The 17,596-nt window shown below is 44.0% G+C and overlaps 1 protein-coding gene across 1 annotated transcript in view; it reads right to left on the minus strand.

The window, feature by feature from the left end:
- Window positions 1-17,596, minus strand: part of LOC120048019 (GPI ethanolamine phosphate transferase 2-like) — a 115,171-nt gene that overhangs the window by 44,945 nt on the left and 52,630 nt on the right. The window contains exon 7 of the mRNA XM_038993689.1: window positions 709-926. Coding sequence (XP_038849617.1) covers window positions 709-926 — 218 coding nt within the window. The remainder of the gene's footprint in view (window positions 1-708; window positions 927-17,596) is intronic.

The raw sequence follows: 17,596 nt of genomic DNA on the forward strand, positions 1-17,596 counted from the left end.
TTGGGTCTCTTCAGGAGCAGAATTAAAATGCTAATATATTTGGATGTGGGATCTTTATGGATGTAGGTACCTCATCACAACAGTTTAGAATGCTAAGTGCTTATTTAGGCCAATGCTATACAACATAGAAACCATCAGCAATATCCCACCATGGTCACACACCATACCATGCACTGGCATGCATATATACTGTACTTAACAGTTTAGGTATGTAGAAAAGTGTTCCTAATCATGATGCGTTTCTCAGGAATGCTGAACTGTCTGTGTTGCTCTCAACAACCCCCATTCTGTCACACCTCTGGGTAGCTGTTGTGATGACATCCTTTAGGTCTGATATCTGATTGGAAGCTCCCAGACATTTCTTGATAGTCTTTTCCTGTAACTCAACAGTCCTGCTTGCACATTGCTAAATTGTGTATATGGAGTCAGATAATATTTTAATAGACTTTGTTAATATAGAAATTGCATCGTGTTATTACGGGTCACATGTGAGGTATATATACACAAGATATTATCCACTACATCATCACCACCCCCACCCTCATCAGGTAAGTTCCTGCCTCCTGATCCTTGGCCCACTACCAGCTCCGGGGTGCTGTTTCCCCTGGGTACAGATCTAGGATCAGGTTCCCTTCAAGCCTAACCTTAGCAATTCGTGAGGAAAATTACAAACTGACAAGCATCTAGGGGCAACACCCCACTACCCACCTGGAAGACGAGGACCATGCCCACCACCATGGAATACATGTCATATTTGCCCAGCTGCTTGCTGAGGGCTTCGCTCATGGCCCTGAGGGCCTCCAGGTACTGCTTGAACACCTTCTTCCCCATGTTGGTCAGCACCTCTGACGTGTTGCCCTCCACCACCAGCTTCACCCAGTTACCATGGGACTTCTCTGCCACACGGAACTGCTCATAGCCCTCCTCTGTGGGAGAGATATGAGAAGAGGGAGAGAGATATGAGAGGAGGGCAAGTAATGGAAGGTGTAATGACAAAATGTGGGTTTGTGATATAATATGCATATTAATAAATCAATCAATTTCCCATCATGAACAATAAACAAACTACTACTGCTGCTACTACTACTACTGGAAGTTGCACACGTAGACAAAACATAACTAAAAGTATAACCTTTGAAGACTGTGTTGTATATATTTTACAATAACACAATGACATGCTAATAGTTACTCCTGTGGTAGAAAAAAAACCCCACAAGCAATCATTTACACAAATGAAACATGGTCAAATAATTTGCGTTGGAGACTTGGAGTAACGCATAATCAATCAACTGCACTTAAATGAAGTGGGCCAACAGTACATTCACTCCATATCATTTGTATGCAGGTGTATAACTCCATTAGCATTGAGGTTGCCAACTCGGACCCAACTCATAATGGTCAGGATTAGGGTTGCACATTTTGGGGAATATTCAGGAGGTGGAAACTTTCCGTGGAAATTAACGGGAATATATGTGAATAAATGCAAATTAATATTCATGTTTTTTGCATTGGATATATTTACCATATCATATGGAGACAGAAACATAAACCTTTTACCTTATCGTAATTGCAAATTATGAAATGCTTCCAATAGAAATAAAAAAAACAATTTAGTTACGAATTGAACATTAAATGAGTTGACTCTTCACATGGGATGATTTCACTGAACAACAAAAGAAAGGGAATATTGAATGATCCCCAATGATCCATCGCATCTCCCAAAAACATTTCCAACATACATCTGTAAAATGAGAGTCTAAAAACTAAAGCTTTGGTTGTCTTCCTTTCAGGCTTCCATGTCTTCTCCCTGGACCTCCTCAATGTCCACCTCTTGAACAGCAGACTCTGAGGCCTCATCTTCACTGTCACTTTCCAACCTTGTTGAGGATGGCTTGTTGTCAGGCTCAAAAAGCCTCAAATTTTCCCACAATGCCACCAATTTCTCAACCCTTGTATTGGTCAGCCTGTTGCGTGCCTTGGTGTGCGTGTTCCCAAACAAGGACCAGTTGCGCTCTGAGGCAGCTGATGTTGGTGGGATTTGGAGGATGATGGAGGCAACAGGGGAAAGAGCCTCAGATCCACAAAGTCCCTTCCATCAGGTGTCTGATGAGATATGTTGGCACAACTGCGATATTGCATCTCCATCCCAAAGCCCTTGCTTGGAAGTGTACTTCGCCAGACTGCCAAGAACCTTGTCCTCATCCAGGCCAAGGTGGCGAGACACGGTAGTGATGACACCATAGGCCGTATTGATCTCTGCACCAGACAGGATGCTCTTGCCAGCATACTTGGGGTCCAACATGTACGCTTCGGCGTGTATGGGCTTCAGGCAGAAGTCTTCACGCTTTTTGATGCATTTCAGAACTGCAGTTTCCTCTGCTTGGAGCAACAGCGAAGTGGGCAAGGCAGTAAGGTTTTCTTCTCTTACATCTGCAAGCAGAGTCTGAACATCAGACAGGATGGCATTGTCTCCCTCAATCCGTGCAATGGCTGCTGGTATATGTTTCAGGAGTTTCAAGCTGCTTACCAATCTCTCCCAAAATACATCATCCAGGAGGATCCCCTTGATGGGGCTGTCCATATCGGCAGACTGTGATATGGCCACTTCTTGGAGCGACTCCTTCCCCTCCAGGAGACTGTCAAACATGATGACAACTCCACCCCAACGGGTGTTGCTTGGTAGATTCAATGTGGTGCTCTTATTCTTCTCACTTTGCTTGGTGAGGTAGATTGCTGCTATAACTTGATGACCCATCACATACCTAACCATTTTCTTGGCTCTCTTGTCGAGTGTATCCATTGTTTTCAGTGCCATGGTCAGTCTCCCTCCTGTGAGACTGACCATCAGGATCAGCCCAGGATCTATTACCGGTGTGACCATGTAACCTACCTCAAATTTGGAAATATCATATAAAACAATGGCCGAACAACAATGGATTGGAAGGGCAATTCAAGCAAAGCCAATATGCGGTCATAATCTATTGGGCCTATAACTTACTGCACAAACCTCATTGCTACAGTACTGTTTTTAATTGGTTCATGTTGCATAGGCTTACGTTTAAGTCATGCATTTTGACTCAGAAAGTGATCTTGACACAGAAAAGGTTGGTGGCCACTGTTCTAGAGTTTTCCCTGTTAACACTATCAACGTTTCAATTTACTGTGGCAATTGTGATCGAATCATTGTAATATTAGCCACCTTGAATGCAACATACCAAAACAAAATGAACTATTGAAGAGATTTTGTTGTAGGCAGAACGCATCGGAGTAGGATTCTATTACATAGACAAGCACTACTCAGCCCGTACTCTACACAGACCAGTGCGGCATAAACAAATCCGAGCTGCAGTAGGCCTATATGCAAATAGACCATTGCCATATATGGATCTGTGCCATTTACATTGAACTGGACTGTGTTCATAGCATTAGCTGTCGTGAGTAGATGCACTTGTTTTAAGATCAAAGTGAAAGCTGCATGTAGCCACGTGTGCACATTTTGTTCATATCCTTTGCTAGTTAGTGAGTTATTAGCCCAGTTATAGATCATTTGTAGTCAGCAATAGGGGAGTGATTGCTTCCTACAAGAGCACAAAACGTGTACATTTCTAGGCATCTTTGAAAAGCGAGTCAGGTAAATAACTTTTTTTTTCATCTTAAAGGGGCAGTGTTGTATTTTGAGACAGGCTTGAATAAGCTAAGTAGCCAATAGGTAGACGGTATCATATTTTGTCTGGTTCTCTGTAATAATGGTATGGGAATAATAATGCATTTTAATTTTGTAAAGTGGTTTCTTGCATAAAACAACACAATGACATTTTCAGTCACCTCCTTGGTCTGAAGGACAAGTGGATGAACAGGTTAATGTCAAGCCCTGCATGTTTTTTTCTGAAGTCTCATGGAATGTAGGCCTAGATTGAACACCACCCATTGGCGTCTACTGTAGGCTGAATGATAGTACAGCTATTTCCAGGTTAAAATGTTATGGGATGCATTTTATCCATTGTTTTTTATGTTAGGCCACTCTGGTAGGTCTAAATTATGATCAAATAGCCACAGAAGCCTACATCGCCACTGTTAAAACTAACTTAAACTGGATACAGCCTCGGTGTTCACAGCAAACGCACGCTGAGTTTGCACAACATTTTCACAACATTCAAGCTTGCTCTTAGCAGACCTAAAATTTGCTCGGTGATGAAAAAATGACAGGGAACATTGACAGTGACCATGGTCATTTGGCTGACAAATAACAGTTATCCAAAATTACATGACCATCACAGCCCTAACTTTGGGAACAATGACAAAAGTAGAGTATAATATAGAACAGCCTTTCTTCGTTTTGGCTTTATTCTAATGTTCTAGAATTCACACTACTTGACTTCTTCCTGATCTGAATAATATGAGCATAACTATGATAAATGGTGATTGTGATTATGTCAGACACAGCAATGGAGGTGGAAATATTAGAGCCTTCAGCAATGGGCATGAATAAAACAATACAGATGATCCTCTGTCAGAAAGAAAAGGAAGAGGGATGGGTCAGAAGATGGCTGAAGGCCACAAGATGCCGGAGGTTATTAGCAAACCAAAGATAAATTAAAAAGACAGAGTGAGAGACATGGGCTGTATACTCTAATGTGAACTTTCATTACCCTATAGTAGTGCTGAGCGATTAACTAACATTTCGGTTGTTTTTTAGTTTTTAAACAACTAATGACGATGTCGGTTTAATTATTTGAATTCCATTTTGTTCTGTTTTTTTTTCTGTGAGCTCAATGAGCAGTTTAACTAGAGATAAATCAGATCCAACCTGAACTGTTCAATGATGTAGTTTCCAACAGGCCAATATTCTACATAGTTTAGCGCATAAAACGTGGTTATTCACTACAATGAGCATAATCCATTGTGATTCTACTTGTCCGGTCTGTGGTTTATTTTACGCCTGCTACGGAAGAGACAGAAGAATGCAAGATCGTGAGGGGATATAGAGAGCAGCTGTTGCTTTGCAAGGTATCTCTACCTGAAAATACAATCTAAGTGTTTGATAGTTGGTATTCAGCAGTCATAAAAGTATTCCTTATTTACTTTGAAGAACTACTAAAATAGTGATTAGTCAGACAGCACAGGCAGCAGCTCTATAGAGATGAGATGATGACTTGGAATGAAATAGTCATCAAATAAAACAAATGTGATATACACATCAACTGAAATATTTTATTTAAGTAATGTAACCAGTTGTACTGCTAAACACCAATTACACAAACAATAACAAAATCATTAAATGTACTCATTCAGTTACTGTATACTACACAGGATCCACTTTCCGTCCTGCTCTGGATTTCCCCAACAGAGAAGCGAAGATGACACACCATCCATTTGGCGCCCTTCAACGTTCATTTAATTCATTGATCATGGGCTAGGAGAGATGAATGCCCTAGCCTGGCATGGCCCAGGTTTTTTATTCCCTCTCCACTGTCTCCTAATGGGACTATTATGGCCCTTACTTTCCTCATCGGGCAGCCAGCTAATTGCTGCAGCCAGGCTCCACTCAGAACGGAGAGGGCAGAGAGAAGGCAGGAAGGAGAAGGACAGAGAGAGAATGAATATCTACAGCCTAGAGAGAGAGTGAGAAATAGAGAGATGACTGGAAACGGCTGTAGATATTAATTCTCTCAATGTCGTCCTCCCTCCCTTCTCTTGTAAGTAAGCATTTCACAGTAAGGTCTACACCTGTTGTATTCGGCGCATGTAAGAAATACAATTTGATTTGATTTGAGAAAGAAAAAGAGACAGAGAGCAAGGGAGAAGGAAAGCAAGGAACAGGGAATAGGACAGAACGGCAGAGGCAATCAGGGAGAGAGGGAACAATTAGACCTTGAGAAGTCAGTATAGGTACTATCCCAATTTTGGGAAATGTACAGTTCATTACAGCATATTTTAATGAAACAATGGTTTTGCTTTAGCTGAATCCACAAAAGATGAGACAAGTCAAACATTCTTTGAAAAACAGATGTCAATGAGGCCGAGGGCGGCCCTTCACCTGTAGTAGGTTACATCATTCCAACCCGTGGCGGGTTTCTTCAATAATCAATCCAGTCATATTGCTGAGTCATGAAACCATGAGTGTTATTTTTGCCCTCCCACTGAGGGGGTTGGCAACGTTTTTAGAGAGGGGGATGCCACAGCACTTAGGACAGAAATGAGCCCCGTCAGCAAGAAACCAAACCTCTGGTGCCCTCCTGTTCCCCTCATCCATAGCTCCGTACCTCCACTCCAGAGAAACAAATAAATAAGCTCAATCAATCAACCACCAGCGAGACAGATTGCTGCAGACAAAGGAAAGAGGGGGAAGTGCTGTATTGCAGTAAGAAGGACAGGTTAAATGAACTGATGGCTGGGCTGGGTAAAAAACAACATCAACTAACTTTAAAATGTCATTATTTCCGCACAGGGAGAAAGCATGTTTGAACTCGGCCTAATGTGTAGGAGAGATTCTCTTTGAATCGCACTGTAAGCGTTGGTTTTGTTGAGCATGTGAAGAATTCAAACGTTCATCTCCCCCAAAGTAAGAATACATTTCAGTTCATTAAATAGGACCCTGGATTGTGGTAGTTGTTTCATCTCCTAATCAAAATGTAGATTCCAACACCTCTGTTCTATCCAGCATGAGTATCAAAAGTAAAACTACTGTCTTGGTGAACACAAAATTAAGTACTGGTAGTAACGTGCATCTGATACTTTCAATATGGGGGCAGCTTTTACACATTTGGAAGTGCCATGGACTGAACACTACTATCCCTCACATATACTATGTGGTGACTGGGGATATACTATTTTAAGTAAAAGAGGTCATCTACAGCTGCTACATCCATTTTTGGACTTATAAATGAATGATATGGACCCATTGATTCTTGAAGAAAATAACTTATAAATGCCTCATGATCTAAGTTCAACTGTCGTACCCCCATCAGAACCCATATGCTTGTTTTACTCCAATTTTTGTAAACAAAACAAACCGTATATAGCATAAAAACATGGTTAAAACCATAATTTTGATATCATGGTCAGGCTTTGCATCCATAGCTCTGTCTATGAAATTGAGCATGATTACATTCCTCCAGCCGAATCCCAGAGATTTTTACCAAAACAGGGGCGGGGATCGCTTTGCTATCGTCTCTACTGCTGATTGCGGCTATAAGGGCTCCAACACGGTGACCCTGAAGCAAGACGCCCTTTGTTCATCATACTCTGCCAATAAAATACAAATTTGTGACACACACAAGTCAGAGGTCATAGCCTTGGGGAAATCACAATGTTCGCCCATCAAATATGAACACCAAAAATGTGTACCAGCACCTTTCTTTATTCCAGCACTATGTAATTGTTCATGTACAGCGCCTTCGGAAAGCATTCAGACCCATTGACTTTTCCCACATTTTGTTAGGTTACAGCCTTATTGTAAAATGTATTAAAATAGTTTCCCCCCCCTCATCAATCTACACACAATACCCCATAATGAGAACGCAAAAACAGGTTTTTAGAAAAACTGAAATATCACAATTACATAAGTATTCAGTCCTGTTTACTCAGTACTTTGTTGAAGCACCTTTGATAGAGATTACAGCCTCAAGTCTTCTTGGGTATGACACTACAAGCTTGGCACACCTGTACTTATGGAGATTCTGCCATTCATCTTTGCAGATCCTCTCAAGCTCTGTCAGGTTGGATGGGGAGCGTTGCGGCACAGCTATTTTCAGGTCTCTCCAGAGATGTTCGATCGGGTTCAAGTCCGGGCTCTGGTTGCGCCACTCAAGGACATTCAGAGATTTGTTCCGAAGCCACTCCTGCATTGTCTTGGCTGTGTGTTTAGGGTCTTTGTCCTGTTGGAAGGTGAACCTTCACCCCAGTCTGAGGTCTTGAGCGCTCAGGAGCAGGTTTTCATCAAGGATCTCTCTGTACTTTGCTCCATTCATCTTTGCCTTCGATCCTGACTAGTCTCTCAGTCCCTGCCACTGAAAAAAATCCCCACAGCATGATGCTGCCACCACCATGCTTCACCGTAGGGATGGTGCCAGGTTTCCTCCAGACATGATGCTTGGCATTCAGGCCAAAGAGTTCAATCTTGGTTTCATCAGACCAGAGAATCTTGATTCTCATGGTCTGAAAGTCTTTAGGTGCCTTTTGGCAAACTCCAAGCAGGCTGTCATGTGCCTTTTACTGAGGCGTAGCTTCCGTCTGGTCACTCTACGATAAAGGCCTGATTGGTGGAGTGCTGTAGAGATGGTTGTCCTTCTGGAAGGTTCTTCCATCTCCACAGAAGAACTCTGGAGCCCTGTGAGAGTGACCATCGGGTTCTTGGTCACCTCCCTAACCAAGGCCCTTCTCCACCGATTGCTCAGTTTGGACGTATGGCCAGCTCTAGGAAGAGTGTTGGTGGTTACAAACCTCTTCCATTTAAGAAGGATTGAGGCCACTGTGTTCTTTGGTACCCTTCCCCAGATCTGTGCCTCGACACAATCCTGTCATGGAGCTCTACGGACAATTCCTTCAACCTCATGGCTTAGTTTTTGCTCCGACATGCACTGTCAACAGTGGGACCTTATATAGTCAGGTGTGTGCGTTTCCAAATCATGTCCAATCAATTGAATTTACCACAGGTGGTCTCCAATCAAACCTGTAGAAACATCTCAAGGATAATCAATGGAAACAGGATGCACCTGAGCTCAATTTCAAGTCTCATATCAAACGGTCTGAATACTTATGTAAATAAGGTATTTGTTTTTAATTTTTAAATAAAAACCGGTTTTCGCTTTGTCATTATGGGGTATTGTGTGTAGATTGCTGAGGATTTTTTATAGATTTTTTAATCCATTTTAGAATAAGGCTGTAACGTAAGAATTTGGAAAAAGTCAAGCGGTCTGAATACTTTCTGAAGGCACTGTATGCTCACCTTGAGATGGACGTGTTAGGTCAAAAAGGGAAAGGTGCGAGCTGCATTGACATAGGCACCACCGTGTCAGTCAAATAGTGATTTGTTTGGTATTGCCACAATCAATTGCCACTTTGGTTGAACTTGGAACCACATTGCTTGCTTGGTCCTTGGCTGGATGTGACCTTGACATGTATTAGGGCTGCCTCAATCAAAGTGACACTGACTAGGACAGCAATAACCTGAACCTTGCAGAGTTCACTTTAAGAGCAGCCACTTTCTCCAACTTCCTCTATCTGAGGTTTATGTCAGATTGAATAGTCTATCTGGTTCCCTGTTGCTTTTACTGCAGAAAAATTGAAAAGCCACTCAAAGGAGGTCCCAGTAATTGAACTACTGAATGTAGGAAATACAAGGTAATGAAAAAAAGAAACAGAAAGATAGGAGGTACGCCACTGATTGACTTTAGCATTTCATCATGTCTTGTCTGTGTTTGTCAAGAAAGAAGGCTCATTTACTGAAGGTGGATGCTTGCGTAGGTGTCTAGGCATATGCGGCGTGAGATGGCTGTTTGCGTAGAGGTCTAGGCACGTCCGGCGTGAGATGGCTGTTTGCGTAGAGGTCTAGGCACGTCCGGCGTGGGATGGCTGTTTGCGTAGAGGTTTAGGCACGTCCGGCGTGAGATGGCTGTTTGCGTAGAGGTCTAGGCACGTCCGGCGTGAGATGGCTGTTTGCGTAGAGGTCTAGGCACGTCCGGCGTGAGATGGCTGTTTGCGTAGAGGTCTAGGCACGTCCGGCGTGAGATGGCTGTTTGCGTAGAGGTCTAGGCACGTCCGGCGTGAGATGGCTGTTTGCGTAGAGGTCTAGGCACGTCCGGCGTGAGATGGCTGTTTGGGTAGAGGTCTAGGCACGTCCGGCGTGAGATTGCTGTTTGCGTAGAGGTCTAGGCACGTCCGGCGTGGGATTGCTGTTTGCGTAGAGGTCTATGCACTTCCGGCGTGAGATGGCTGTTTGCGTAGAGGTCTAGGCACGTCCGGCGTGAGATGGCTGTTTGCGTAGAGGTCTAGGCACGTCCGGCGTGGGATTGCTGTTTGCGTAGAGGTCTAGGCACGTCCGGCGTGGGATTGCTGTTTGCGTAGAGGTCTAGGCACGTCCGGCGTGAGATGGCTGTTTGCGTAGAGGTCTAGGCACGTCCGGCGTGAGATGGCTGTTTGCGTAGAGGTCTAGGCACGTCCGGCGTGAGATGGCTGTTTGCGTAGAGGTCTAGGCACTTCCGGCGTGAGATGGCTGTTTGCGTAGAGGTCTAGGCACGTCCGGCGTGAGATTGCTGTTTGCGTAGAGGTCTAGGCACTTCCGGCGTGAGATGGCTGTTTGCGTAGAGGTCTAGGCACGTCCGGCGTGAGATTGCTGTTTGCGTAGAGGTCTAGGCACGTCCGGCGTGGGATTGCTGTTTGCGTAGAGGTCTAGGCACGTCTGGCGTGGGATTGCTGTTTGCGTAGAGGTCTAGGCACGTCCGGCGTGAGATGGCTGTTTGCGTAGAGGTCTAGGCACGTCCGGCGTGGGATTGCTGTTTGCGTAGAGGTCTAGGCACGTCCGGCGTGGGATTGCTGTTTGCGTTGATGTCTAGGCACGTCCGGCGTGAGATGGCTGTTTGCGTTGATGTCTAGGCATGTCCATTGTGTACACAGGAAGAACAAGGATGCTTTGAGGTTACTATCTAAGAGTTGTAATAGCCTCAGGAACTAGACTTAGGTCCGCTGCTTGTAAAGGAGATGTCCCAGAATCACTATGGAAACTGGCGAATGAATAATTTGCTGAATAGGCTGCAGTGTGGACAAGGGCCTTCCTGGCAGCCATTTTAGGTTGAAATCAGAACAGTAATTTAAGACCTGTGTGAGTTATCATCTCTCTTGGCAGCAGCTAATGGGGATCCTAATAAATACTAAATACTCTTGAGCTACTCTACTGCAATCTAAATTACAGTTGCACTAAGCAGCCACTCTGATTGATTAGCATGCATTTTTCTACCGTAATGAGCATTCATCACTCAGAGGCCCATGGGGTGACCTAAGAACAGCTGAGTCCTGAAATAAGAAGAAGGAGATGAAGGGGAGAGGGTGGCGGTGAATCGATAATCAGATAGATGATAATCAACCCTGACTTAGGGAGTTGAAGATACACACTTGGTAATTAATAAGTTAAAACTCATATGATTCATTTATGGTACATCAGTGCTCAAAATTCTCCAGTTCATCTAGGATGATTATACTCTTCTTACAAGCTAAATCAGAGGAAATCTTTCACAATGCAGTCAGAATATCACTGAATAGGGAATATAAGCTGAATAACATCACATCTGTTTAGGGCAGTGTTCAACGTACCTGCAATATATTGAGAAACACTGCTTTACAATTAAGTCTGCCAGGTAACACAGACAGAGTGATTAGACTCTCATGAGGTTGTGGTGTATGTAGTGTTGTAGTCAAAATCAATAACTTTACTCACGGTTCAATGTGTGTCATTTATCGAAATACTCAGGTAATGCAAACGTCTTGAACTGTGGCATGTAGAACTGTGTCTGCGTGCATGCGTATGTGTGTGCATGTGTGTGAGTGTATGTCTGTATGTTTGCCTGTGTGCATCTATGCGTGTGGTATTTAGGTGGCATGGCGCACGGCGAGCACATAGAGGGCATGTTCTGACCTAACCTCATAGTTTCACTTTGAATTTGACGTAATTGGATGAAAGTCAATATTTTACCCATTCATATCGCGTGGTTCCAGGGTTAATTTCGCGGGGTTACAAGGTTAAACATAAACTGAAAGGGTTAAGTTTAGCAATTTGTTTTGAGTGCTTAAGGTTAGGGCTATGGCTTGGGGAAGGCTTGAAACTAAATAATGAAAAACAATGCACTGTTTACATTAAGTATCATCAAGTACCCTCCCTGCTTGCTAGAGAATGGTGAACTGCCGTGGCAGAGTGGTCTAGGCTGCGCTCTGATTCTGAGTGGCAAAGCGATCTAAGCAGCTCTCTGGCTCCGAGCGGTGCGGCGGTCTAGGCAGCTCTCTGGCTCCGAGCGGTGCGGCGGTCTAGGCAGCTCTCTGGCTCCGAGCGGTGCGGCGGTCTAGGCAGCTCTCTGGCTCCGAGCGGTGCGGCGGTCTAGGCAGCTCTCTGGCTCCGAGCGGTGCGGCGGTCTAGGCAGCTCTCTGGCGCCGAGCAGTGCGGCGGTCTAGGCAGCTCTCTGGCTCTGACTGGTGCAGTGGTTTAGGCAGGTCTCTGGCTCCGAGTACTACAGTGGTCAAGGCAGCTCTCTGGCTCTGAGCCTTGTGAGTTCCAGCCCAGTGCTATGCCATAATTTTACATTTTTGGTGGGTGAGCGCCGTCGATGGCATATATCGACGTCCTCCAAACGTTCTCAAATGTCTGAATTCGACGTCTCTGTGTCCAGCGAGACTTGACGTTGATCAGGTTCAAGTACTCTGAGGAGAGAGACACACTCACGCACACTCACGCGCCCACACACAAACACTCACTAACTCACGGCCACACACTCACCCAAACACAAACACTCACTAACGCCCGCCCACACATCCTTCTGAAGCCAGCTAGATCAACACATCATTCTGAAGCCAGCTAGAACAACACATCATTCTGAAGCCAGCTAGAACAACACATCATTCTGAAGCCAGCTAGAACACATTCTACAGCAGGAACGAACCCTACCTCAAAAAGAATATGGAATATGTTCCTGTACTGTTCTATATAGTTGGAACACCAGCAGAGAATCTTCAAGGGATTCTGACATACCACAGTGCCAAACTTTACATATTCAACATGGGAAACCTGGGGAAATCAAACCCACAAACCTGGAATTGTAGGCTCCATGTTCCAACCTAGTGAGACCTCAGAACCACTATTACCTCAGTGTAAATGTACAGAAGTAAACGTTGTACAGAGCGTACAAAATATTAGGAACACATTCCTAATATTGAGTTGCACCACCTTTTTCCCTCAGAATATACTCATTTAGCCAGACTATGGACTCTACAATGTGTCGAAAGCGTTCCACAGAGATGCTGGCCCATGTTATCTCCAATGCTTCCCACAGTTGTGTCAAGTTGGCTAGTAGTGGATTTCTACTATGAAAAGCTTGTTCCATCTCATCCCACAGATACTCAAATTGAATTGAGATCTGGTGAATGGGCAGGCCACTGCGGTAAGCTGAATTCACTGTCATGTTTGTGGAACCACTCCTGGACAATCCTAGCCTTGTAGCATGGGGCAGCATCCTGCTGAAAAATCTATTCGCACATGAACGGATGCACCCGATTGGCAATGATGTTCAAATATGCTGTGGCATTTAAATGTTGCTCCAATTTTATCACGGGGCCCAACGTGTGCCATGAAAACACACCCCACACCACCACCACGATGGATGCATGTACTCATGTGTTTTTCTCCATATCCTAGTCACCCACCAGCGTGAACCAGCAGGAACCGGGATTCATCAGTCCAGGCAATGTTTTTCCACTTCTCCAGTGTTTTCATTCCTTAGCCCAATGCAGCTGCAGTTTATTTTTTTGCTGAAATAAGTGGAACTCTGTAAGGTCGTTGGCTGGCATACCCCATTCGTGTCAAGGTACGACGAGTTGTGCATTATTTTGGGCACTAATGTTGTACTGGACAGGTGCATCAAAGCAGGGACCGAGAGACTGAAAAACAGCTTCTATCTCAAGGCCATCAGAATGTTAAACAGCCACCACTGACATTTAGTGGCTGCTGCCAACATACTGACTCAACTCCAGCCACTTTAATAATGGGAATTGATGGAAATGTATGTAAAAATGTATCACTAGCCACTTTAAACAATGCAACTTAATATAATGTTTACATACCCTACATATGTATATGTATATACTGTACTCTATATCATCTACTGCATCTTGCCATCTTTATGTAATACATGTATCACTAGCCACGTTAAACTATGCCACTTTATGTTTATATACCCTACATTACTCATCTCATATGTATATACTGTACTCTATACCATCTACTGCATCTTGCCTATGCCGTTCTGTACCATCACTCATTCATATATTTTTATGTACATATTCTTTATCCCTTTACACTTGTGTGTGTATAAAGTAGTAGTTGTGGAATTGTTAGGTTAGATTACTCGTTGGTTATTACTGCATTGTCTGAACTAGAAGCACAAGCATTTCGCTACACTCGCATTAACATCTGCTAACCATGTGTATGTGACAAATAAAATTTGATTTGATTTGACTGTCAGTTGACTAACTGTTGTCCATCTGTTGCTCTGCACAATGCGTCAGCCTCCTTTGTCCTCTTTCATCAATGACCCGTTTTCGAGTACTGGCCTGCCGTTGCCTGGATGTCCTTTGGGTGGTAGACCGTTGGTAGACCGTTCTTGATATACACTCGAAACTGATATACACTGGAGCGTCAAAAACCGAGCAGCATTGCAGTTCATGACACACTCAAACCGGTGCGCCTAGCTCCTACTACCATACCCCGTTTAAAAGGCACTTATATCTTTTATCTTGCCCATTCACCCTCTGAATGGCACACATAAATGTCTCAATTGCCTCAAGGCTAAAAAATATTTTAACCTGTCTCCTCCGTTTCATCTACATTGATTGAAGTGGATTTAACAAGTGACATCAATAAGGTATCATACACTATAAGGTACCAGTCAAAAGATTGGACACACCTACTCATTCAAGGGTTTTTCTTTATTTTTTACTATTATCTACATTGTAGAATGATAGTGAGGACATCAAAATTATGAAATAACACATATGGAATCATGTAGTAAACAAACAAAAAAAGTGTTAAAACAAAACTTATTTTAGATTCTTCTAAGTAGCCACCCTTTGCCTTGATGGGAGCTTTGCACACTACTGGTATTCTCTCAACCAGCTTCACCTGGAATGCTTTTCCAACAGTCTTGAAAGAGTTCCCACATATGCTGAGTACTTGTTGGCTGCTTTTCCTTCACACTGCGGTCCAACTCATCCCAATCAATCTTAATTGGGTTGAGGTTGGGTGATTGTGGAGGGCAGGTCATCTGATGCATCACTCCATCACTCTCCTTCTTGGTCAAATAGCCCTTACACAGCCTGGAGGTGTGTTGGGTCATTGTCCTGTTGAAAAACAACGATGGGATGGTGTATCGCTGCAGAATGCAGGGGTAGCCATGCTGGTTAAGTGTGCCTTGAATTCTAAATAAATCACAGTGTCACCAGCAAAGCCCCCCAAACCATCACACCTCCTCCATGCTTCACGGTGGGAACCACACATGCGGAGATCATCCGTTCACCTACTCTGCTTCTCACAAAGACACGGCGGTTGGAACCAAAAATCTCAAATTTGGATTCATCAGACCAAAGGACAGATTTCCACCGGTCTAATGTCCATTGCTCGTGTTTCTTGGCACAAGAAAGTCTCTTATTATTATTGGTGTCCTTTAGTAGTGGTTTCTTTGCAGCAATTCAACCACGAAGGCCTGATTCACGCAGTCTCCTCTGAACAGTTAATGTTGAGATGTGTCTGTTACTTGAACTCCATGAAGCATTTATTGGGCTGCAATTTCTGAGGCTGGTAACTCTAATGAACTTATCCTCGGCAGCAAAGGTTACTCTGGGTCTTCCTTTCCTGTGGCAGTCCCCATGAGAGCCAGCTTCATCATAGCAATTTGTGGTTTTTCCGACTGCACTTAAAGAAAGTTAACATTTTCTGCATTGACTGACATTCATGTCCTATAGTAATGACGGACTGTCGTTTCCCTTTGCTTATTTTAGCTGTTCTTGCCATAATATTTTGTATTTTACCAAATAGTGCTATCTGTATCTGTATACCAACTAGAGGTCGACCAAATATGATTTTTCAACGCCGATACCGATTATTGGAGGACCCAAAAAAGCTGATACCGGCTGATTTTTATATATACTGCTCAAAAAAATAAAGGGAACACTTAAACAACACAATGTAACTCCAAGTCAATCACACTTCTGTGAAATCAAACTGTCCACTTAGGAAGCAACACTGATTGACAATACATTTCACATGCTGTTGTGCAAATGGAATAGACAAAAGGTGGAAATTATAGGCAATTAGCAAGACACCCCCAATAAAGGAGTGGTTCTGCAGGTGGTGACCACAGACCACTTCTCAGTTCCTATGCTTCCTGGCTGATGTTTTGGTCACTTTTGAATGCTGGCGGTGCTTTCACTCTAGTGGTAGCATGAGACGGAGTCTACAACCCACACAAGTGGCTCAGGTAGTGCAGCTCATCCAGGATGGCACATCAATGCGAGCTGTGGCAAGAAGGTTTGCTGTGTCTGTCAGCGTAGTGTCCAGAGCATGGAGGAGCTACCAGGAGACAGGCCAGTACATCAGGAGACGTGGAGGAGGCCGTAGGAGGGCAACAACCCAGCAGCAGGACCGCTACCTCCGCCTTTGTGCAAGGAGGAGCAGGAGGAGCACTGCCAGAGCCCTGCAAAATGACCTCCAGCAGGCCACAAATGTGCATGTGTCTGCTCAAACGGTCAGAAACAGACTCCATGAGGGTGGTATGAGGGCCCGACGTCCACAGGTGGGGCTTGTGCTTACAGCCCAACACCGTGCAGGACGTTTGGCATTTGCCAGAGAACACCAAGATTGGCAAATTCGCCACTGGCGCCCTGTGCTCTTCACAGATGAAAGCAGGTTCACACTGAGCACATGTGACAGACGTGACAGAGTCTGGAGACGCCGTGGAGAACGTTCTGCCCTCCATGTGCTCGCCAGAGGTAGCCTGACTGCCATTAGGTACCGAGATGAGATCCTCAGACCCCTTGTGAGACCATATGCTGGTGCGGTTGGCCCTGGGTTCCTCCTAATGCAAGACAATGCTAGACCTCACGTGGCTGGAGTGTGTCAGCAGTTCCTGCAAGAGGAAGGCATTGATGCTATGGACTGGCCCGCCCGTTCCCCAGACCTGAATCCAATTGAGCACATCTGGGACATCATTTCTCGCTCCATCCACCAACGCCACGTTGCACCACAGACTGTCCAGGAGTTGGCGGATGCTTTAGTCCAGGTCTGGGAGGAGATCCCTCAGGAGACCATCTGCCACCTCATCAGGAGCATGCCCAGGCGTTGTAGGGAGGTCATACAGGCACGTGGAGGCCACACACACTACTGAGCCTCATTTTGACTTGTTTTAAGGACATTACATCAAAGTTGGATCAGCCTGTAGTGTGGTTTTCCACTTTAATTTTGAGTGTGACTCCAAATCCAGACCTCCATGGGTTGATAAATTTGATTTCCATTGATCATTTTTGTGTGATTTTGTTGTCAGCACATTCAACTATGTAAAGAAAAAAGTATTTAATAAGAATATTTCATTCATTCAGATCTAGGATGTGTTATTTTAGTGTTCCCTTTATTTTTTTGAGCAGTGTATATATGTGTAATAATGACAATTATAACAATACTGAACGAACAATGAAAACTTTTATTTTAACTTAATATAATACATCAATAAAATCTATTTAGTCTCAAATTAATAATGAAACATGTTCAATTTGGTTTAAATATTGCAAAAACAAAGTGTTGGAGAAGAAAGTAAAAGTGCAATATGTGCCATGTTAAAAAGCTAAT

This window comes from Salvelinus namaycush, chromosome 5 (assembly GCF_016432855.1).
Source record: "Salvelinus namaycush isolate Seneca chromosome 5, SaNama_1.0, whole genome shotgun sequence".
NCBI lineage: Eukaryota > Metazoa > Chordata > Actinopteri > Salmoniformes > Salmonidae > Salvelinus > Salvelinus namaycush.